The 23,936-nt window shown below is 47.5% G+C and overlaps 1 protein-coding gene across 4 annotated transcripts in view; it reads right to left on the minus strand.

Moving 5' to 3' along the window:
• Nucleotides 1–15,962, minus strand: part of XYLB (xylulokinase) — a 63,351-nt gene extending 47,389 nt beyond the window's left edge. For 3 of the 4 annotated variants that reach the window (XM_032861181.1, XM_032861183.1, XM_032861182.1), the window contains exons 1-5: nt 15,828–15,961; nt 14,458–14,540; nt 4,718–4,787; nt 2,780–2,860; nt 475–561 (exon numbers count right to left, since the gene is read on the minus strand). In XM_032861181.1, coding sequence (XP_032717072.1) covers nt 475–561; nt 2,780–2,860; nt 4,718–4,787; nt 14,458–14,540; nt 15,828–15,884 — 378 coding nt within the window. In that variant the 5' untranslated portion in view covers nt 15,885–15,961. Of the gene's footprint in view, nt 1–474; nt 562–2,779; nt 2,861–4,717; nt 4,788–14,457; nt 14,541–15,827 lie in introns of all 4 variants that reach the window. The other variant, XM_032861184.1, reaches the window with a different exon arrangement.
• Between the last annotated feature and the right edge of the window lie 7,974 nt (nt 15,963–23,936).

Consider the following 23,936-nt stretch of genomic DNA (forward strand, 5'->3'; position numbering starts at 1 on the left):
GACCTTGGGAGACCCGTGGTTAAGCCCTTCCCACCCAAACCTCGGCCTGGCCCAGTGGTGTCTCTTCCGGGAAAGCTCAAGGTAGAAGGAGGACACCTAAGCACCACTGGCGATACTGGAGATAAGCAGGGGAGGGCTAGAGCTGCCGCAAAGTGCCATTTCCCAGGGGCATTTGCAGTGGGGAACCATGGAGAAGATGGAGCCTGCCTTCCCAGCACCACCCAGAGGCATCATGCACCAAGGCAAGCTCTCTGAGGGGGAAACTAGCCAGAGCCATGCCTAGCAGGAAGGGACCCGAGATGAGGGCTGTCAACACCTGACCCTCCATCCAGACACCAGCTGTACCCAGCAGGAGGCAGGGCAGACCCTGTTTACCGCACTACTGCCTGAGCCAAGTTCCCATACCCTTGACAGTACGCAAAAGCCCCAGACTTCAGGGCCCGCAGGGGCTTGGGCCCTTCTTCCCACGGTTACCTGCAGCTGCTTATGTAACAGGAGGTTTGGTGACAGGCTTGTCAGCACGCGGCTGGCCCCAGCCTTCCAGTATACACTTCCATGTTGCTGTCAAGGGAAAACCCAAGCACATGCTCACATGGCCACACACTGGGATCACCTCCCAGAAGCCAGACCACACCCCAAGGAACTGGCTCCAAGCCTGGCCCTGCCACTTCTTACAGAACTCACCCTTTCTGAGACCTGGTTTTCAGCTCTAGAAAATGAAAACTCTGCCCTGTCCCCCTCAAGACTTATAGGAAGGGTCCAAGAAAGAATTAGTGGTTTGGATTTTGGTATCCTCGTAAAATTGTATTGTAAAAATATATTGCACACAATAGTACCTGAAATTCATTCCTTTATTCAGTTACCCGTTCATTCACTCAACGAACATTTACGGAGCACCTAGGTCATGCCGGGCAATGGGATGGACGAAGAGAATAGTACTGTCCTTATTCTCTACGATGTGGTCGGCGAGTCAGGGAGGAAGACACAAACACACAATTACAAAACCCTGTGGATGTGCAGTGGCAGGGCAGTGGGGACACAGAAGAGGGCCATTGAACGAGCTGGCAGAAGGGGCCCTGTTTAGTAGGAAAGGAGCTGGAGCTGAGCGCATGGGTGCTCCGTGCAGAGAGCAGGCATGGCTGAGAGAGGCTGGCAGGTGCAGGGAGCGGTGGCACCTGACACAGTGGGCTGAGTCTTGGGCAGGAAGGAGGTGGTGGGGGCTTGAAGGGGGAGGTGGCAGCCTGAGCGCCAGGGCCTGGAGGCGGGGGCTTATCTCGAGGTGTGGGGAACTCTGGGTTAGCAAGGGAGTGCGATGGCCAGGGCTGAGTGTATGAAAGGGTTTAGGAGTCACGGAGAAGGTACCTGGGAGGCAGGGAGGCCCAAGCAGAGGCCCTGAGAAAAATTGTAGATATTCGGCTTGGGGCAAGAGAGGCAGGATTGGAGAGGAAGTGGGAGATTCAAGAGTCATGTAACAAATCAACAGGGCACGGAGACCCCTTGGACAGTCAAGGATGACAAGTGGGTTGTGGCCCTGGGGTAAGCTGGAGGTGTTCTTGGGGACACCTGGCATGGGATCAGGGGATGCCCAGGAGGGACAGGGTATCCCAGCCTGTGGTTCAGATGAGAGAGATGGGCAAGATCTCCTGGGGAATCTGTTGAACAGGACAGGAGCGTTAAATTCCTGTTAGGCTGGAGGGTAGAGGAGAAGAGGTGGCTCAGAAAAATCTGTAAGCACTCTCTCACAAGGATGTGAAAGCAGGCTAATCCACCACGGAGCAAAGTGATTCAGAGGGTAAGACTCAGCTTGGGTCCTGACTCCTCCACCAGGTAGCTGTGTGACCTTGACTAAGTGGCATCGCCCCTCTGTGCCTCAGTGTCCTCAGGTAAATGGCAATGATAATAAAGGTAGTAGCTAAAACTTACATGAAGTTTTTATGCACTAAGTATTTCACATTCACATTGAACCTCAGGCGGAGGAGGACAGGAGGCCCCAGAAAGTTCGATGACATGCCCTGGTCACTGCTTTTAAATGGTGAGCCTGGGGACAGAGCCTGGCAGCAGACCCAGTGCTCCTGTGCTAACCACACCCTGACACCGCCTCCTAAAATACTGTAACGATTAGGTTAAATCATCTAAGTAAGAGGCGCCTGGGTGGCTCCTCAGTTAAGCAGCGGACTCTTGGTTTTGGCTCAGGTCATGACCTCAGGGTTGTGAGCCCCACATCGGGCTCCACACTGAGCACCGAGTCTGCTTGAAATTCTCTGTCCCTCTCTCTCTACTGCTCCCCCATTCATGCTCTCTCTCTCTTAAAAAGACAAAAAGTCTATGTAAAACGCTCAGCGCGGCACCTGGCCTGCACTAAGTGCTCAGTCGGTGTGCTTTGTTATTATTTTTACAAATATTGCTACTACTAAAACTGCTCTCATTAGAAGTCGAATGTTTGACTTTGCCTCTACTTCCAGGAAACGGAAAAGCAATGCCAGTGCTCCCAGGCAGGCATCATCAATGCACGCCAAATGCTTCCTCTACCCCAATCGATGACCTCTATCCGGTTCTTCCTCGCCCGGGGTCCTGTTCTGGATAATGCTGCACATTTCCAGCCACCTCTGATCCTTCGCAAGAAGGCACGCCCTGCATCCTCCGAGGTAACAGAGCGGCAGGGCTCTACCAACAATAGAAAGTGTGCAGCAACTCTCAGGGGCAGCATTCCCTCCAAGGGAGCCCCGCACCCCTTCCCAACGGCTGCCCACACGCCGCAGGGGGGCTGCTACAGACAAACCTGGCCCGCCCCAGACAGGGCGAGGACCTGAGAGAAGTCGAAGCCTGAAGCCTTCATCCTCTCCAAGATGATATCCAGAGCCTGAAAGACAAACAGAGCCCACCGTGACTGTCCAGAACCACCGAGTCACGCAAACCCATGAGCCTCAGCCCTGAAACCCTAGTGCTTGCCGTTATCCCGGAGACGCAAGAGAGCTGATCGCTTAGGATGGATAAGGCCTGGAATAATTCATTAAAGTCGGCACCAATCAAATAAAAAGATGAACCACAGTAAAAATAGCTTAAATAGATGGAGTCAGAAACCTTGGATCCCTCAAATTCTGCTTCTCCAATCTGGGACTCCTAAGCACTCAGGAAGAGCAAAAACAAAGTGGATCAAATTGTGGTTTCTTGGGACGCCTGGGTGGCTCAGTTGGTTAAGCAGCTGCCTTCGGTTTAGGTCATGATCTCAGTGTCCTGGGATCAAGTCCCACATTGGGCTCCTTGCTCAGCAGGGAGCCTGCTTCTCCCTCTGCCTCTGCCTGCCACCCTGTCTGCCTGTGCTCACTCTCTCTGACAAATAAATAAATAAAATCTTAAAAAAAAATTGTGGTTTCTTTTATTTGCATTTTCAACCTCTGAACTGCTGGTGTGATTTCACTGCAACAGAGAGGTGAAGAGCAAAGTAGACAGCCCCCATTGGAGGGAGAGGGGACCAGGCTTAGACTCTGTGTCCAGGAGCACCAGGCTGGGAAGGGTAGGCAGAGATGGCCATCTGTCCCAATCCCCATTCCACCCCCCACCATCTGGGTGCAATCTTTTTTCTTGCAAGACCCCAACTGTGGGATAGATGATGTTGCCCAGCACAGCCTAATGCTCCCTAAGACTTCAGGGCAGGAATCAGAGAGTCACCCCAGGCTGTGTTTCCCTCGAGGGTAGAACAGCCACTGGAGTTTTGACCTGACTCCACCATCCCTACCCTCTGCTGGGAGGGCTCCTCTCGCAGTCCAGGTTGTGCCAACTGGGCCCTCCTGGCCTAACCTTGAGCAGGGGATGGGGCATAGCTGGACGAGGGACTGGCAAAGCTAGAACAGGTCCAGTCCTGGGGGGCTGCTCACAATGAGAAAACATGGGGTCCCACCCCCAAGTCTGGCTCTACCCATTGCTCATCACCTCAAGTTAAGGCCCCGATCTATCAAAGTCCCTGACATTATCACTGGGACCTCTAGACACGGACTCTTGCCTGTCACCCCAGCACCCCTTGGTCTGGCTTAGCCTTAGGAAGTCCATTCTAGCTGGCCTGGCTGGTATAAAGCTGTCTTTTACCCTAATCCTCCAGTATGAGTCAGGGTTACGTTGATTAAAAAAAAAAATTGTTTTTTTTTTTTTAAATTACACTAGTTATCTTAACAGAAAGAATTCAGGAGAGGGAACTGCTTAACCAGGTACCAGAGGACTGGACCAGCTTTGGCAGACACACTGAGCATTGCCTTTGGCTGGCTTCCAGTTTCAGGGTCTCGGGACCCCCGAGGCAGACCCAGCCCTATCATGCTGCTCTGTACTGGTCATACCCCTGGTCCCACGGCTCCATGGGTCACCCATGTTCGGCAACAGACAACTTCCTTTCCTGTTGGTCCTGAGCAGGCAGGCCTGGCCTGGGGTCCATCTGAGCCTGGACACTAAAACGCCAGTGCTGTGCCTGCATCTCAGGGTTTGAGGGTTGGCCAGAGGGCCTCCCGCAGTGTCTGGCAAAGGTTTGGGAAAGGCGGTATTCTCAAGATGGCTACTTCCTGGCGGGCCTGCCAGTGCTCTAGCACCAGATCTGCTAGACCTTTCTGGGCCCTCTCGGTTCAGAAGTACCGACACCCGCTGCGGGTGAGTCTAGCCCAAGGAGCCGGGCCGACTCCCTCTCCCAATGAGGACCTGGTCTCAACAAAGGGTCTGGGATCTCTGTGCTTACCTGGACCCACATCAGGACTGGGGAGGTCGCTGTTAGCCCGTCCTCGTGAACGTGAACTCCACCCTGAGTCCTACAAGAACAAGACAGAGTGCTGGGCAGGGCCTTGGGCAGGGACCTGGTGGGGACAGAAATGCCCCTTCCCCAACGTCGGTGGGAACACTCTAAACTCAACGAGGCTGGACAATGCTGGCAGGAGGGAAAGAGGAGACCTAGGGAATCGCTCAGGGGTGGTGATTCTCCGAAGACACCGGCAAAACTAAGCCTTCTAAACATGAGGGGCTCGCCCTGGAAGGCAGGCATGGCGCCACTTGGAGCTGTGGCCAGGAGGGAACTAGGAGGTGCAGGGACGGATTAAAACCCTCCTAAGACCACTGGGTTTGGAGAGGTAGAAAGGATGTGCCACAAAGAGGTGCTCCATCTGTGTGAAGCGTTCTTGGCCATCACACCAGGGAGTCCTTGGATTGCAAGCCCGGAAAGTTGTCTGGACCCCTCTCCCTACCCTCGTCCCCCCATAAGACCCTCGTGCAAATAACTGATTTGACAAAATCCAACTCTTTCAATGATGCGTTTATCTTTATTTTTAAAAATTTTGTTTATTTACTTGAGAGAGAGAGAGAGCACAAAGGGATAGGGAGAAGCAGAAGCCCACTGAGCAAGGAGCCTGATGCAGGGCTCGATCCCAGGACTCTGAGATCATGACCTGAGCCAAAGGCAGACGCTTAACCAACTGTGCCACCCAGGCACCCCTCAAGAATGAGTTTAAAACAATAAAAACAACAACAACAACAACAGGGAGCCTGAGTGACTCAGTCAGTTAAGCATCTGCCTTCAGCTCAGCTCATGATCCCGGGGTTATCTGGGATCGAGTTCCATGAGTCCCTGCTTTACTGGGAGTCGGTTTCCCCTCTTGCCTCTCCTCCCACTCATTCTCTCAATCAAATAAATAAATAAAATCTTTAACAAAAAAATAGCTCAGAATCCATAGCTAGATGCTATGAGATAACCATGGGACCCAGAGATTCTATTCCTAATTATCCAGCCAAGAGAAATGAAAGTAAAAGTTCCAAGGCAGGTTTGTACACAAGTTTCCACAGCAGCCTTATCTGTGGCAACAGAAAACTGGAGTCAGGGGCACCTGGGGGGGCTCAGTCGTTAAGTCTCTGCCTTTGGCTCAGGTCGTGATCCCAGAGTCCTGGGACTGAGCTCCGTACCGGGCTCTCTGCTCAGCGGGAAGTCTGCTTTTCCCTCTCCCACTCGCCCTGCTTGTGTTCCCTCTCTCACTGAGTCTGTCAAATAAAATCTTAAAAAAAAAAAAAAAAAAATCTGGAGTCCCCAAGCAGGTGAATGAATAAATTGTGGTATGTATATGTGTGTGTGTGTGTGTGTGTGTGTGTGTGTGTGTGTGTGTGGTGGAGTACTACATGATGATGATAATAGTAATAATTAGTGAACTACTGGGGCACCTGCGTGGCTCAGTGGGTTAAGCATCTGCTTTCCACTCAGGTCACGATCCCGGCGTCCTGAGATGAAGACCCACATTGGGCTCCTTGGTTGGGGGAGCCTGCTTCTCCCTCTGCCTGCTCTGCCAGTTCTGCCTATAGCTCTCCGTGCTTCTGCTCTCTCTCTGACAAATAAATAAATAAAAATCTTTTTTAAAAAAAGTGAACTACTGACACACACACACTGACAGAGATGAATCTCCAATGACCATGCTGAGTGAAGGAGGCCAGGTCCACAAGAGTCCGTATTATATGACTCCATGTGTATCCCATGCCAGAAAGCACAAATCCACCTGCTGTGAAAAAGGAGGTCAGTGGTTTTCCAAGTCCAGCGGGGAGGAAAGGATGGAATGAAAAGGGGCACAAAGAATCAGTTCGGAGCGATGTAGATAGTCTGTATATCGTAATTTTGGTGGCACTTTTCCAGCTATAGGTCTGCCTCGATCAAAATGCACTAGAGTGTACATTTTAATGGATGTCCTTTTTTTATACACAAATTATACTAAATAATACTGACATTTTTGGGGCGCCTGGGTGGCTCAGTGGTTAAAGCCTCTGCCTTCAGCTCGGGTCATGATCCCAGGGTCCTGGGATCGAGCCCCGCATCGGGCTCTCTGCTCAGCAGGGAGCCTGCCTCCTCCTCCTCTCTCTCTCTGCCTGCCTCTCTGCCTATTTGTGATCTGTCTGTCAAATAAATTTAAAAAAAAAAATTTAAAAAAAAATACTGACATTTTTGAAAAGATACTATTAGGGAAAAGGTGAAAAAAAGCAGCAAACTTTCCAGAGACAATAAAAACCATCCGAAAAAATTGTTGCCTTTACAAAACCATGATAATTGCAACTAAACAGTCCACACGTATTTAACAACTTAAAATTGGCAATTTCTGTTAGGAGGGAAGACTGGAGCTCCCCACACCTGCCAAAGCTCCAGGCCCAAATGGTTTCACAGAAAAGTGCTCTGAAACCTTTAAAAAACAAGTATTTCTAATAGTATTTAAATTGTTCCAGGGCACCTTGGAAATTTCCAATTTTTTGTGTGTGAAATAAATACAAAATCAACACCAAAACCTAACAAATACTGCACCAAAGTACAAGCAACAAAGAAAAAAAATAGATTAAATAGACAATTAAAATTTTAAACTTTTGTTTCAAAGGATCATCGAGAAAGTGAAAAGACAACGCACAGAAGTGGGAAAAAAGTTTTGAAATCATGTTGTCTGTTAAGAGACTTGTCTCCAGACTATCCAAAGAACTTTCAGAACTCAATAATAAAAAGACAACTAATGGGGTGCCTGGGTGGCTCAGTGGGTTAAGCCTCTGCCTTCGGCTCAGATCATGATCCCAGGGTCCTGGAATCAAGCCCCGTATCGGGCTCTCTGCTCCTCAGGGAGTCTGCTTCCCCCTCTCTCCCTCTGCCTGCCTCTCTGCCTACTTGTGATCTCTGTCTGTCAAATAAATAAATAAAATCTTTTTAAAAAAATAAAAAAAATAAAAAGACAACTAAGGCAGTTGAAAAATGGGCAAAGGATCCAAGAAGACATTTCTCCAAAAAGGATACACAAATGGCCAAAGATATTCAACATCATTGGTCATTAGAAAGATGCAAATCACCACCACCATGAACCACCATTTCATGCCCACTAACACGGCTATAATCTGTAGTTGGAAGAATAGTAAAAAACCAATGTGGGCAAAAACTTGGGAGAAATTGCAATCCTCCTATACCACTCATGGGAATATAAAATGGTACTATTGCTTTGGAAAAGTCTGTTCCTTCCACTCCTAGGTATATACCCAGTGGAAATGAGAACACACGTCCACACAAAAACTCATACGCTAGATTAGTCGGCTCCGGCTGTCCTAACAATTACCACAGATGGAGTGGTCTAAACAGGCATTTATCTTGTCACAGTTCTGGAGGCAAGAAGCCCACAATCAAGATGCTGGCAACTTTGGTTTCTGGTGAAAGTGTTCTTCCTATGTGCAGAGGGTCATGTTCTTACCATGTCCTCACATGGCCTTTCCTCTGTGCAGACTGGGGGAGGAGAAAGAGATCTTCCTCTTACCAGAACACCAGTCCTATTGGATTAGAGCCCCATCCTTACCACCTCATTTCCCTGAGTTACCTCCCTACAGACCCTATCACCAAATACAGCCACACTGGAGGTGAGGGCTTCAACAGGATTTCTCAGAGGACAGGAAGGGGGCACAATGTAGTCTATAACATCCATGAATGTTCACAGCAGGATTGTTGATAAGAGCCAAAGATATCTGGATATCTTTGCTGGATATCTGGCAACTGATGTATGGATAAACAAAATGTAATAACTCTACAATGGAACGTTACTGAGTATATTATAGAAAGGAATGAAGTACTCATAGCATACAACAGAAACTCTGAAAACATTATGGTAAGTGAAAGAAACTTGCCAAAAATTACCAACCATTGCACAAATTCATTGATAGGAAATGTTCAGAATAGGCAAATCCGTCAAGACTGCTTGCCAGGGCTGGAGGAGGGGGTGTAAGCAGTGACTGCTAGTGGATACGGGGTTTCTTTTTTTGAGGAGATGAAAATGTTCTAAAACTAAAGAGTGGAGACTATGACCCAGTTCTATGAGTATATTAAAAACCATGCAACTGTACATTTTAAAAGAGTGGATTTTTTGGAACATGATTTCTATCTCAATAGAGCATTTAAAAAAAAAGGGACGGGAAGGGATGACCCTGTATTATTTAATTTCCCTGGTTTGACACAGTTGAAGTTAGTTCCCACTCATGCAAAGCATCATCAGTGGAGTGCTGGGGACCAGGAATGTGGAGTGCGGGGCCAGGGTCGGGGGGGCTCTCTGTTCCCTGCGGTTAATCAGGGACCCAGGAGGACAGGAGCTCTTCTCATCTTCTAAGCGGTTTCCAAGGTGCCCTGGACACTCGCATCCAGCCACAGGACTCAGAAGGACACAGGGCAGAGGATCACAGCCGGGGTTGTATTTTCTGATAGAGAACATACTGTTCACTTTCTCCCATGTTCTGCTGGTTAGGACTTAAGTCACACGACCGACCAAAACTGCAAAGAAGTTGGGGGTATGCCCAGGAGGAGAAGGAAAGAAGCCTGGTAGATCGTTGCTCAATCGCTACAGAAAAGTCCCCATTTACATTAGTAAAATGATACAACAGTCAGAAAGTTTAAAATGAATTAGAGGTACCGCATGGTTTTGCCTTGTTGCAAACCACTTCATGGCTAAGTAACTTGAACCTACTAAGCTCATTTAGCTCACAATTCTGTGGGTCACTGGGCTGAGCTCGGCTGGGCTCCTTCTGTGTGTTGGCTAGCAGTAGCGAGAGGGCAAGAGGGCTCTGCCTCTGGGGGCCAGCTGCTGCTTCTCTTGGCTGGGGATACAGGGGTAACTTAGCCACGTGCCTCTCATTCTCCAGTAGGCTGGCCCAAGCTTGGTCACATGGTGGCTGGGCAGGGTTCCAAGGATGAGAGCAGAAGTCAGCAAGGCCTTCTTGAGGCTTAGGTCTAGAACGCACGATGTTACTTCCCTCACGTTCTACTGGTTAAAAACCCGCAGGTCAGGAAATTACTCCCATCTCTCGATGGAAGGAACTACGAAGTCACTTTGCAAAGGGGCAGAGTATAGGGAGGGGTGGGGTAGAATGGTCCTTTCTGCAACATATCCATATGTCAAACCCGGGCACCTGGATGGCTCAGTTGGTTAAGCAACTGCCTTCCTCTCAGGTCAGGATCCTGGAGTCCCAAGATCTAGTCCTGCATCGGGCTCCCTGCCTGGTGGTGAGTCTACGTCTCTCTCTGCCCCTCACCCCTCTCATGCTCTTTCTCTCTCCTCTCTCTCTCAAATAAACAAAAATCTTTTAAAAAAATAAAATTTCCAGTAATTAAAAAAAACAACATATCCAGACCGTGTGAAGTATTCAAAAGAAGCTTGAACAAACGGAAAACTCAATCTCATAAAGTTGCTAACTCTCTGCAACTATTCATTTATAAAGGTAATATGATTTCAATAAAAATATTAGTAATTTTGCCTTCTGGAACTTTAAAAGCTGATTCAAAAGTATATATCAAAAAAGAACAAGGGGGCGCCTAGGTGGCTCAGTCGTTAAGCATCTGCCTTAGACTCAGGTCATGATCCCAGGGTCCTGGGGCGGGGGGGGGGGGGATCCCCGCTCAGCGGGGGGCCTGATTCTCCCTGTGCCTGCCACTTCCCTTGCCTGTGCTCTTTTTCTCTGACAAATAAATAAATAAAATCTTCAAAAAAAAGAAAAAAGACCAAGAATGTCCATGGACACTGTACAGAAGTCAGAGGGGACCAACAATTCTATATATTAAATCATATTATAAAGCTGGAATATTAAAACACGTTACTGGCTCATGAACAGACCCGACCCAACTAACAGAACAGAAGAAAAGACCCAGAAATCGACCTAACCATACACAGAAATTAGCATATAAAGCTGGCATCTCAAATCACTGAGGTAAAGACGAGCTTCTAAAAATATGGTAGCCCTCCTAATCCCATCTTGTTTCATCTATTCTTCTCCTACCCCCTTAACTCCCCATGTTGCATCTCCACTTCCTCATATCAGGGAGATCATATGATAGTTGTCTTTCTCCAATTGACTTATTTCGCTAAGCATGATACCCTCTAGTTCCATCCACGTCGTCGCAAATGGATTGGGAGGGAGACAAACCATAAGTGACTCTTAATCTCACAAAACAAACTGAGGGTTGCTGGGGGGAGGGGGGTTGGGAGAAGGGGGGTGGGGTTATGGACATTGGGGAGGGTATGTGCTATGGTGAGTGCTGTGAAGTGTGTAAACCTGGAGACTCACAGACCTGTACCCCTGGGGATAGAAATATATGTTTATAGAAAATTAAAAAAATATGGTAGCAAGACAATTGGAGAGTCATCAGCAAAAAATTGGAGCTGGATACAAATGTCATGCCATACACCTAGATAAACTTCAACTATTTTTATATAAGAAAACGGAAACCGTACAAGAACTAGAAGAAAATGCAGGCAAATTGCTTCACAATCTCAGAATGGGGAAGGCCTTTCAAACTGTGACTCAAAATCTGGAAGCAATAGGAAAAGGCTGAGAAGTGCAGTAGCACAGGAAACACCCCCACCTCTAACCCCGAGTTAGAAGAAAAGAAATACTAAAAATGAGAACACAGATCGATGAGAAGTGAAAAGAGGAAAACAGTAGAGAAAAATCAACAAAACTGAAAGCTGACATTTCGAAAAGATCATTAAATTGATAAACCTCTAGCCAGGCGAACCAAGACAATACGCAAGAAGACACCAATGATCAATATCAGAAATGACAAAAGGGCCATCACTACTGATCCCACAGACACCAAACGAAAATAAAGGAATATTATGAACAATTCTGTAGCCACAAATTTAAAAGCTTAAATAAAATGGACCAACCCTGGGCATCTGCGTGGCTCAGTCATTAAGTGTCTGCCTTTGGCTCAGGTCATGATCCTGGGGTCCTGGGATGGAGCCCTGCATCGGGCTCCCTGCTCTACAGGAAGCCTGTTTCCCTCTTCCACTCCCCTTGCTTGTGTTCCCTCTCTTGCTGTGTCTGTCTCTGTCAAATAAATAAAATCTTAAAAAAAAAAAAAAATGGACCAATCCCTGAAAGACACAACTACCAAAACTCAAAACACACATAGTCTATCTACAGTAATACAAACTACAAATGCAAGATGGCTTCCAACGTCGTCTCAAAGTAAGCCTGCGACATGAGCAGCAGTGAGTCATGCCAAAGAGCCAACAGGGAAGTGATATCTTTTTTTTTTTTTGAAGATTTTATTTTTAAGTAATCTCCACACCCAACAAGGGGCTCAAACTCACAACACTGAGATCAAGAGGGCACGCTCTACCGACTGAGCCTGCCAGGTGCCCCAGAAGTGATATCTAAAACAGTTGTGGAGGGATACTTCCACCACAACCACCTCTCAGAGACACCTCAGAATCAACAAGTCCATAGCTATTATGGACTGAATTATATCCCCCAAAATTCATATGTTGAAGTCCTAATCCCTAGTACTTGTGAATGTGATTGTGTTTGGAGAAAGAGCCTTGAGAAAGGCAATTAACTTACAATGATGTTATCAGGGTACACCCTAATCCTGTAGGACTGGTGTGCTTATAAAAGTAGACTGGGACACAACACAGTGGAGGCACCAGGGATGCAGGGGCAGAGGATGACAGTGTGACAGGCAGCAAGAAGGCAGCCATCTGCAAACGAAAGAGAGAGGCCTCTCAGAGGAAACTGACCCTACGAGCACCTTGATCTAGGACTTCCAGGCTCCAGAACTATAGGAAAATAAGTTTCTGTTGTTTAAGACACCCAGTCTGTGGTATTTTTTTCTGGCAAACTAATACAACAGCTAAACTCATGATCTTTCTCCCTAAAACCAACTCTTTTCAGTCTACCATCCGTCCAGAAGGCCACCCAGAAACCTCTCCTTCACATCTCAAATTCAGTTCTTCCCCAGGACTTGTCAATTTTACCACCCAGCTCTCTCTTCCAAGATGCTATCATTTCCCATCCAGATGATCTTGACACACCTCCATGGTCTCCCAACATGCATACTGACCAACCCCCAACTGATCTCCCACTGCACCCAGAGAGATCTGTTTAAAATACAAATACAACTGTGTCACAACTTACTCCCATCTGTATGGTCCTTCAGGGGCTCTTCATAGGTATTAGGATATAGAGAAACGTGTACCCAGGCCTATGTCACCCAGCCCAGGCTCCACCTCCCTCTCTGCTCTCCAGCCACACTGGCTTTCTTCAATTCACTGAATAAGCAGTGCTCTTTCTTGCCACAGGGCCTTTGCACACACTGCTTCTTCTGCCCAGAACGCTCTCTCCTTTCTATCACCAGGCAAACCCCACTCACTCAGACCTTGGCTAAAGCACTACTTCCTTCCGGATGCTTCCTGACCATTCCCCAAGTCTGGGTCACATTCCTTTATAATAAACATTTGGAGAAGTGAGTTCCTTTCCTTTAATGGCCTCCTCTGAGTCTATAATCAAATATTATTTTGTCAGAGTCCTTGATTGGTATCAGTCTCCCCTACTTAACAGGAAGCTCTGGGAAAGTAAGGACCACGTCCCTGGTTCACCATCAAATCCTGATACCCTGCATGGTGCCTGACACAAAGCAAGTCTCAACTGATACCTACTGCAAGTATGGATGAACGAGTGCATGAACTGGGAAGGAATGGAAAACACATTCAGGGCACAGGAAAAAAAGGATGCCGAGAGGTCTACCACCACGCCTGCAGTTTGATAAAGATGGATCTATAGATATATCAGCTCTCAGATTCTTGGACGCAACTCTAATATAGTGGGGGACAGGTGGGGATGGTGGTCCTCTACACACACCACCAAGCAATTCTTGGACACCAGAAGATGATCTGACATTATCTACCCAGAGACAGCATCAAATCCCAGTGTAGGGGTCAGTCCTACAACATTGCCCACCCAACCCACTTCAGATGCCTGGCGCCAGCCCTAAGCTTTTTCCCTGTGCTTCTGACCAACCAGTCACAGATTGTTGGTTCCAATGGCCTTAGGTTCTTTTAATTTGCTTGAGCAGCTCACAGAACTCAGGGAAACTCATACTTAGGTTTACCAATTTATTAAAGGACATGATAAAGGACAGGAATCCACAGCCAGATGAAGAGGTATATAGAGTGAGGTATGGGGAAAATGCAAGGAGCTTCCATATTCTTTCCTGGCATGCCACTCTGCCCAAACCAACCCAGAAGCTCTCTGAACCCAATCCTTTTGAGTTCTTGTGAAGGCTTCATTACACAGTCAGGTCTTAATCATTAGCCATTGACCTTTCAATCTCCAGCTGAAAATTCCAACCCTCTTATCACATGGTTGGTCTTCTGGGCAACCAGCCCCTACCCCCAGGTGGGGTCCAAAAGTCACCTCCATTAACGTACCAACAGACACCTTTCTGACTCTCAACACTTAGGAAGTTCCAAGGGTTTTGGGAGCTGTGAGGCAGGAACTATGGATGAAGACCAAATGCATGTGAGAAATATATTTTGGCCATCTGAATGACCAAACATGTATTTCTTCTAAATCACAATATCACACCAGAATAGTGTGGTTAATGAACGTAAAAGGTTAAGGGACAACCCCAAAACCAACCCCCCCAACACACATATACTATGTACATACCCAAATTCTAGAAGGTCTTTGTCAAAATTCACACTGTCCTCATAGAACACATTCAGCTCTGCATCAACAGCAACAACTTTCACCTGGAAGGCATTTTTAAAAATGGTGTATAGAATTTTCCTTGGCTTCTACACTGGTCCAGGGGTAGGAACATCACCAGGTGAAGCCCCACACCCCAGTGAGTGGCTCAGCCTGGAGACCTCCCAGAAGGCTGGGGGTACATCACTGTAACCACAGTAACAGAGGCCTCCTCTGGGAACATACCCAAAGAGTAGGTAAAATGAAAAGGCTGAGGCAAAGTAGAAACACCCATACAGCTCAAGGCATCTTTGCCCCCTAAACAACCAAAGCCAAGATCGTCTTAGAACCAGATGTTCATAGATGAGCTGATTCCAGAGCCTGGCAAGGAGGCCTGAGTAAGTCTTGCAGGGGAAGGAATGAGAGGCAGGATTTGGAGATGTCTCTGGGGACCCCGTCTATGCAGGGACCTGAGAAACCAGACAAGGTCCCTGGGCTGTTCCCACAGGCCATGATCATGGTCCAGAGACATACAGGTCCGGATGGAGCAGACCTCAAACTCTGGGGTACAGCTCCTCTCTCGGACAGATGGGCACTGAGACCCAGCAAGGCAACCTCACTGCCCAGCCCCACAGGAATTTCTGGTCAAAACTGGTCTAACCCTGCCTCCCAGACCCATCGCGGAGACCGAGGGGTTTGACCGCACCCGTGCTGATTTCTCAAGTTAAGGAAAAGGAGCCCCTTGACACCCCACACCCAGTTTGAAGGAATTTTGGCTCTGCCCCGGGAGCAACACAGCCCGTCCTGGGGCCAGCAGTGCCGGGTACGTTGACCTGGGCATGCTGGTGCCAACCACGGGTGGAACAAAGTTCATGCGTTACATCGTGCCCATTCCACCTAAAAAGTTTCAAGCAGTGATCTGGTTCCAGGTCACTGGTTATGCCCGCTGCACGCATAACGTCTACCGTCTGTCTGTTGCCGAGTCTCAGGCGGCCAACTTCCTTCGGGTCCCTGTCGCTCAGCGCCCACGAAGGGCGAGCGCTTCGGGACCCCGGCCGCTCGGGGCACTTCCCGCTACGTGCCCGCGGGATCCGCGGGGGCTGGGGGCGGGGGCGCCCACCGTTTCCGGGAGGGCTCGAGTCCAGGCAGGGTCGCGGCCGCGTCTGGCCGGCAGGCGGCACGGGCAAGACGTCAGGGGGCAGGGGTCGCCGGCACCCCCCCAGGAAGCCGGGAGGGAGGCTCGCCCGCGGCTCGGCCCAGGGTTCCCCGCGCCCAGGTCCCGCCAGCCAGCCCGCCGTCCCGGAGGAGGCAGCCCGCCCCGCCCAGCCCGGACCCGGGGCCCGCGACGGTACCTGCTGCGTGCTGAAGTCCCAGCCCAGGCAGCATGGGCGAGCGGCGTGCTCGGCCATGGCCCCGGACGGTCCGGCGGCCCGTCCGTCCGTCCTTCCCGCGGCCGCAGTGTCGCCGCGCTCCAGCGCCCAGAGACGCCGGGCCCGCCCCTCGCTCCGCCCGGCTGGACTCCCGGACCCGAGTCACTCGCGGGCTTGCGCTCTGGCGCCGCCTGCCGGGGAACGGGGTGGGGACACGCGTCCGGCCGGGCCCTGGTGCGCTTCGCACCTATGCAACAAGACAGGTATCTCCTCTCCTGCCCTCCTCCCCATCCACCTGTGCTCTCCTGCATATCTCTTGCCCTAACGCGGCCTGGCTTCCCGAGGAGGACGTCTGGGCCAGAGGTTCCACCTTTAACCTAGTTTATCCCTACCTGTCTTTCTGGTGTCCCTGACCCTGGAGGCTTCCATGGCTGTCTCTTGGGTGCTAAGGCAGCTGTCCACTCATGCTGGTGACACGGAGGTCACAGGCAAATGTACCCTGGGGCTGCAGGCGCTGGGCTTCAGTGGGTCCTGTCAGGTCCTAGCAAATCTGAATGTTCACCCAGCTCTGACAAGGGCCACATCCCACCTCTGTATTTAAAATCAGAGCTTCCCATGTTCTGGACAGGGGGGCTCATTCCTTCCCAGGGTCGGCTGGTATTGGTAGTCTAATGTGTGCCAGACGTGTGGAGGGGGCATGAGAAACAAAATCAGACCCACTCCCTTCTCCCCTGGAACTGAGGACACCGTCTCTTTCCACATTCTACCTGGCTGTGTCATTCTTATTTCCAGAACTGACTTCTTCCAGGAAGATCTCTCAGATGAAATGCTCCTCCCAAGGCCTTCCCAGCCCATCAGAGCCTCTCTCATACTTTTGCAAAGGTCTGATTACCTTACTGTCCCTCTTGCTGAACTTGAACTGCTTAGAGCCCAGATGCTCCCTTTTGCCGGAGGTCCCTAGATCAGTGGCAGAGCTGGGCTCAAACACCATTAAGTTTGACTCCAGAATCTGCGTGTTTAAACACGAAACAAGACAATTTTCTGGGCAGTCTTGTGAGAAGGCCCGTGGCAAAATACAAATCTCTCTGAAGGCCAAGGCTGCTGGCTCAGTCTCAAGTTGTCTCACAGGGAGGCCTTGTCTTGTTCAGGGGTGCTTTTCTCTGTGGGCTGTGGCACCAACCCCATTCTGGTGACTCATCCTTTCTTTTGGTGTAACAGCCCTTTCACTGTGGCCAGAGAAGGCTGGAGGTCTGAGGGCCCATTTGCCTACATAGGAAAGCGCCCTTCTGCGACTTAGCCCATTAGCAAGGAATGAGGACAGAAAGTGTAATTTCAAGTCGTCGCTGTCTCTCAGGTTGTCCTCTCTTCTGATGCCCTGAGAAAGCACACCAAGCAGTAGAGGTGGTTCTGGGGGACCCTGTGGAAGAGCTGCCGTGGCCTGAGTGAATACAGTCTTTTGCTTATTTTACTCCAAGCTTGAACTTGGCTCCCTGCGCAGAACCCATTAAAGAGCCCCTGCTCTGACTTGGGAACAAAGCAGAAACTGCCCCCGTGAGGTCTCTTCTCAGTGACCAAGATACCCACAATCCCCAGTGAGGCTCCTTCCCTCATCTGGGGCTCTAACTGATACTCCAGCCTCCGGGCAAAACCAACCCCCAGGAAAGTCAATGGTCGGATTTGCATAGTCGGAAGATGCTGTGTGGAGAATAGGGGCAAAAGGCAGGAAGGAAAAATGGGTTAAAATGGGGCTGCATAAGGCCCGAGGTAAGGCAGAGGTGCCCCGGATGGAGACAGTAAATGGAGTTGAGAGATACTTGGGAAGCTCTGGGAATCACGTGGACTGAGAGGGGGAGGAGTCAAAGGCAATGCCCTGGTTTCTAGTCTAGGTGGCCTGGTTGGTTAACTGTTGGTGCATAACAAAGCACCCTCAAACTTGGTGGCTTACAAGAGTAATCTTGTAGTGTCCCTCACTTGTCAGCAGGGGGTAAAAGGGGGTGTCAGCTGATCTAGGCTAGGCTCAGGTGGAGTGGCTCTGTTCCACAAGTCTCTCATCCTTCTTGTTCTGGAAGAGTAGAGCACCCTAGCCATGCTCTTCTCACAGAGGCAGAGGAGCAGAAGAGGGCAAGGGCAAACATGCGAGGCCTCCGAAGGCCTAAGTTCGGAACCGGCATGCCACACTTCTTCCTCTGTGCCACCAGCCAGAGTCTCGCGGACAGCCCAAAGCCAAGTGGTGGGGATGAGGCCAGGGCAAGGCTGTGGGTGTGGGGAAGGTGAAGAACTGGGGCCATGGATACAATCTGCTGCAGGCCACTGCCAGATGGAGAATGCTTCCGTTTTCCGAGCTAGAAAACACGGGAGGAGAAGCAGCTGGGGGAGTGGGGAAGGTGGGGAGCTTACTCGGGATGTGGTAGGTCTCAGGTGCCTGTGGGATGTCTGAGTGGAGACACTGAGCAGCCAGTCGGAGATGTGGCCTCCAGCTCAGGAAGGACTCTGGGCCAAAGACAATGAGTTGTGAGTTATTAGGTCCCAGTTGGAATGGGCTAGCTTGTGCAGAAAGGGCTCAGAGTGGGACAGATGGAGACCACTAAAGGGAACTGTGAAGGACAAGTCAAAGACCAGAAAGAGATCATGAGAGGGGTGGAGTGGAAGCCAGTGGATGAACATTTCTGGAAGGAGAAGGGCTCAACAAGGCTAAACGCTGCATGGGAACCTGTCCCCTGGTTTAGCAGTAAGGTCATTGAAACCTCAGCAAGAACAGACTCAGTGGGGCTCCTTGGGTCTTAGTTTTCCAGTACTTTTTAAAATTTGGCGCTGTTTTTATGGTTTCTTCATACTGCGATAGGTATGCCTAACTCTGTGGTTCCCAAATGGTGCCCCGTGAACTGCTAATCTGAGGTAGTCTATTTCTCCAATATTAGATTGGGTTACATTCCTTTCTACAATATAACCTCATATATCTTTGCAGAGCTGTGCCTTCAGCAGTTGTGGTGAGAAGCAAGTACAGCAGGGAAATCAGGGGGAAACAGAAAATAAGGACAGCAGTGTTTAATCCGATGCCAACATTTGAGAAGCTGGGTAGGCACACACATCCTCTTAGGAAGTTATTCCGGTTATTAAAGAATGCAGTGAAATATTATTTTCTCCTCCAATTTATGTGCATTGTTTTCTTCAAATACTACTGGGTTGTTAGAACATAAATATATATTCAGCTATTTGGAGTAACTACTTAATACACAGAATTCTTAGCCATCGCTTTTGGCCTAGGAGTTGCATGAAAAATTTGTTGAGATTCTAAGGGTGCTGTGAAGTGAGAACATTTGGGAACCCCTGATCACGTTGTTTGCTTCTAACTGCTTCATCATACTCAATAGTGTGCCAACCCCGCATTTTACTGTATTTTCATGGTACCGCATTTTCGTGCCACCCCATGAGTGACACCTGGGTGGACGCCAGCTCCCCGGTAATGCAAACAGCACTGCACACAATGTCCTCATCCATGGCTCTATGGATCCGTGTGGGGGAATTTTTCAGGGTTATATATCAAGAGTAAGATTTCTACTGTGTGTGTATAACTAGTTTGATTGAAGCGCTGGATTACTCCTAATCTCTGCCAATCTACACTCCCCGCTACAGTGGACAAAGGTATCTCTAACCCCACATTTTACCAAGTCCAAGTCCTTAAGCAAACTTCATTTCGAATAAAGAACAGAGGCCAGCAGGGGGAGCTCTCACGCCCTACCACTAGTCAATTGCAGACTCCATAGGAAGACCAGGACCTTACCCTAGGCTACTTTAGCTATTGCTTTACTATCCCAGCAGGAGGAAGGAAGACCTCTTCATCCCCACCCCACCATCAAGAGCCCCGCCAATGAGAGACAGTCACAATTCAGCCAATCAAAATCCACCATACTTCAAACTCCTAGTTTCCACCAATGGACTTTTTGTTTATATCATAGGCCCCCAACTCCCCCATTTCTTCTATAAAAGAGTGGTCCTCTCTTGTGTTCCGCAAAGTTGCCTACGGTTTTGTGGTAGTGCGATTGTACGTGATTACACTTCTCTGCTGTTCCCAAATAAACCAGCTTTTGCTGATGAGATGATGGGCACTTTTTTTTTTTTATTTTAAGGATAACTTTATCCTTCTAATATTTGCCAATCTAATAAGTGAGGAGTGATTTCTCATTATTGTTTTAATTTGCATTTCCTACATTACTGATGAATTTGAGCAACTCTTCTTATATACTCATTAGACATTTGGGATTTCCCATTCAGTGACTTAATGCTTATGTCCTTTGCCCATTTTTCAGTTGGGCAAAGGACATTAAGACGTTTTTGCTTTTTTGTGTGAATTTGCAGGAGTTTCTGACATTTCAAGGTATAAATCCCGTCTCTTTCAGATGTTGCAAATCTTTTCTCCCAGTATGTAATTTATCTTCTGACTTTCTCCATTTTGACCTTTGTTGGTTGGAAATCTTTAACTGAAATATAATAAAATCTATCGATTTTCCTCCTTAGTGTCAAAGCTATTTGATCTTGTTTAAACAGTATTACTGTCAGACCACAGAGCTATTATCTGACATTTTTTACAAAGATATCAGCCTACATTTTCTTCTAGTAGGAAGGTCTTTGATTTTTGAATTATGGCGTTTTCTTTGAATGTAGGTGCATGTCAGCTGGATAAATTACATCATAATACAGAAATCAGTGAAAACTAATCAGTCTGAGGTAAACACTAGATACAAGTGTTTCAGAGAAAGAAAAAACTTTTCATTTAGTACATACAATAATGAAATTCATTGTAACATAGGAACATGGAGACAAGCCTAAATTCAAATCTGGTCTCCAATGAAGCAACACCAGAGTATCTGTTCATTTTTGAAGTTGGCAGCCACAACACGGATTTTTCTCTAAGTAAACATGGATTTTTCTCAAAATAATCCTTTTTTATTTGCAAAAGTCCTGAAGAAAATATGCTCTCTTTCTAAAGATGCAGTGTGTATAAATTCCAAAATGTTTTATTTCGTTCATGTAAAAATAGAAAACTAGTTTTTTTTTTTTTTTTAATCCCACCCAGGCTGAATCTATGTTCGTTAGAACTGAACTGTTGAAATCATCCAGGCTTATAAATATTTTTTTTCTAAATAAATAGTCTTAAGAGTGAAAAGTTAGGAAAAGTTGGTAGCTTTAATTCCTACTCCTTTCACTTCTAAGACAAAGATAAAAATAAAAAAAACAAAATTAAAAAATAATCAGGGGGTGCCGATGTGGCTCAGTCAGTTAAGGATCTGCCCTCAGCTCAGGTCATGATCCTGGAGTCCTGGGATCCAGCCAAGCCCTGAGTTGGACTCCCTGAGTCTGATTCTCATTCTCTCTTTGCCCCTCCCCCTGCTTGTGCACCCCACCCCCCATCAAATAAATAAATAAAATCTTTAAAAAAAATAATCAGAAATTAGGGAATGAAATAGACAATTATAATTCAGGTTCACTAATTTATTATATTTCTCTGAAGTTCTATAGATTTCATCTTGGGATATGTTACAAATTAAATAATTCTTCCATCTATTCTATATCAAAGGTAGTACAAATTCTTTGTAAAATGAGTGGGAAGCTGTTATGAGGGAAAAGAAATATTTTGAACTATAATCCCTAACAGGGCAGATGTCACAGAGATTTGTTTGTCTAAGTTTGAGGGTAAAGAGTGGTCCAGCCTCCAGTTAAATCAGTAACTTATTTAGCTGAGGTCAAGATTTTTTGAAGCTGATTTTTGTGTTTATATCTGGAGAAAAGTTTGATGGACTTTGATGTTTAAGCAAACAGATTCTCAAGAGCCCCGAGGAGGAAAGTGCTTATTTTCACCAGAGTGTGGATACACCTGCTGTTTATGTGTTTGTACTCCCCTCAGAAACAAACTTGATTTAGGAAAATTAAATGTTGGTGTGGGTATCTTCCATTTTTCTGGTTTTATTGCATTTGTGCCTTGATATCTGCCCTTCTGCCCTCCATGAGTATTTGAGGCAGATAATTAAACATGTATATGTGAAAGAAAGGTCTGGAAAGATTAACTCCAAGTAATTAACAATTATCTGTGTGAATGGGATTTAGAAACTGGTGGTTAGCGGGTGACTTTGCTATTTTAATTAACTCGGTATTGTGGGGATTTTTTTTTTTTTTTTTGACCATGGTTGATAAATTATTGAACTTTCAAGTTTTGGACTAAAAGAACTTTTTAAAAGATTTTATTTATTTATTTGACAGAGAGAGAGAAAGCGTGAGCAGGGGGGAGGAGCAAGAGGAGAGAGAGAAACAGACTCTCCCCTAAGCAGGGAGCCAGATGTGGGGCTCCATCCCAGGACCTCGGGATCATGACGCTAGCTGAAGGCAGACATTTAACTGACTGAGCCACCCAGGCACCGTAAAAGAATTTTTTAAAAAAGAGAACAAGCAAACAAAACAGCAATAATGGGATATCTCAAGGTGCTTAGGACTTTTAACTCATTCTCTTAAATATTTGTGGGTCAGAAAAAAAAATTCTGGGTTGAAAAGGAAATCAAAATCTAACATGCTCTCTAGGAAGCAAGAAAATAAAAACCTCTTTAGCAGAATCTTTGGGATTGACTCAGAGGTGAGTCATATTCTTGAATGCAGATTCTTGAGTGTTTTCATTAACGAGTGAAAAGAAATTAACTCTATGTAGTAAGCATCATTGTGCCCCACCCCCAAAATAGAGTTCAAGTTTTAACTCATAGTACCTGCAAGTGGGACCTTATATGGAAATAAGGTCTTTGCGGATGTAGTCAGGTTAAGATGAGGTACATACCGGATTAGGGTGGGTCTGAATCAAATGACTGGTGTCTTTTTGTTGTTTTGGTTTTTTAAAAGCTTTTATTTATTTGACAGAGAGACAGAGAGCACGGAGAAGGAACACTATGGGGGGAGGGGGGAGGGGGAGAGGGAGCTGGGAGCCTGATGCAGGGCTTGATCCCAGGACCCTGGACTCATGACCTGAGCCAAGGGCAGATGCATAACAGCTGAGCCCCCCAGGCGCCCCCCAGTGACGGGTATTTTTATAAGAGGAGGGAAATTTAGACATGGACACACACACAGGGGAGAAGGCCATGTGAAGATAGTCAGAGATTGGAGCGAGGCGCCTGCAAGTCACAAAGCCCCAAGGATTGCCAGCAACCACCAGAAGCCTAGAAGGGGCAAGGAAGAATTCCTTCCTAGGTCCTTTGGAAGGAGCGTGGCTCTACCAAAATTTTAATTTCAGATTTCGAGCCTATAAAACTGTGAAAGATTGTTTCCCTTTCAGCCAACTAGTTTATGGTACTTTTTTTTTTTTTTAATCAGCCTTAAGAAACTAATACACCCCATAATTCAGGAGGTTAGGAAACAAAAACAAAAACAAAAACGTGAGCCTGAAGGAAAACAGAACAAAGGTGAACAAAGCAAAAACAACAAGAATATAGCACATGCACAAAAAAGATAAATAATCCAAGAGCTAGTCTTTGACTCCAGAGAAAAAAATCAACCTCTTGAAGAAAACAAAATCAGAAAAGAGAAAAAAGAACCCAAAAACTTCCTAAGATTAAAAACCACAATATTGAGCCAGGCCCTGCTGTCATAGCACTTGGTCACCAGCTCAGTCCTCAAAGGGTACAGGAAACTGCTGGTCTCCTCTAAAGAGAGGCTGACCACAGGCATCCAGGACCCAGCTCTCCTGGCTCTGATGAACCCCGGGGCATGGTCCTTCCCTGAGTGCTCTCCACTGGGCCCTGGGTCCCATGCCCTGTGAGTCTCTGTGCTCCCCGTCTTCATCCGGGTGAATGAGGGAGGTGAACAGCAGAGTCAGTGGGCTTTCCTCAGTGGTGAGTCAGTGGCTGAGGACAACCAGAAGCTACTGGAAGACGGGAACAGGGCAAGGACGTGCTCAGGGTGTGCTTCTGTTTAAACCGGAGTCTCATTTTGAAAAATGAAATTGTGAAACAATATTAATTTTGTGACATTGGCAATATAGAATCATATCTATGTATGAATCAAATGTTAATTTGCTGGCATAACCTTTTGACAAACCATAGCCTAGGAAACACTTTA

This window comes from Lontra canadensis, unplaced genomic scaffold (assembly GCF_010015895.1).
Source record: "Lontra canadensis isolate GAN:19392208 unplaced genomic scaffold, GSC_riverotter_1.0 scaffold20, whole genome shotgun sequence".
In the NCBI taxonomy this organism is placed as follows: domain Eukaryota; kingdom Metazoa; phylum Chordata; class Mammalia; order Carnivora; family Mustelidae; genus Lontra; species Lontra canadensis.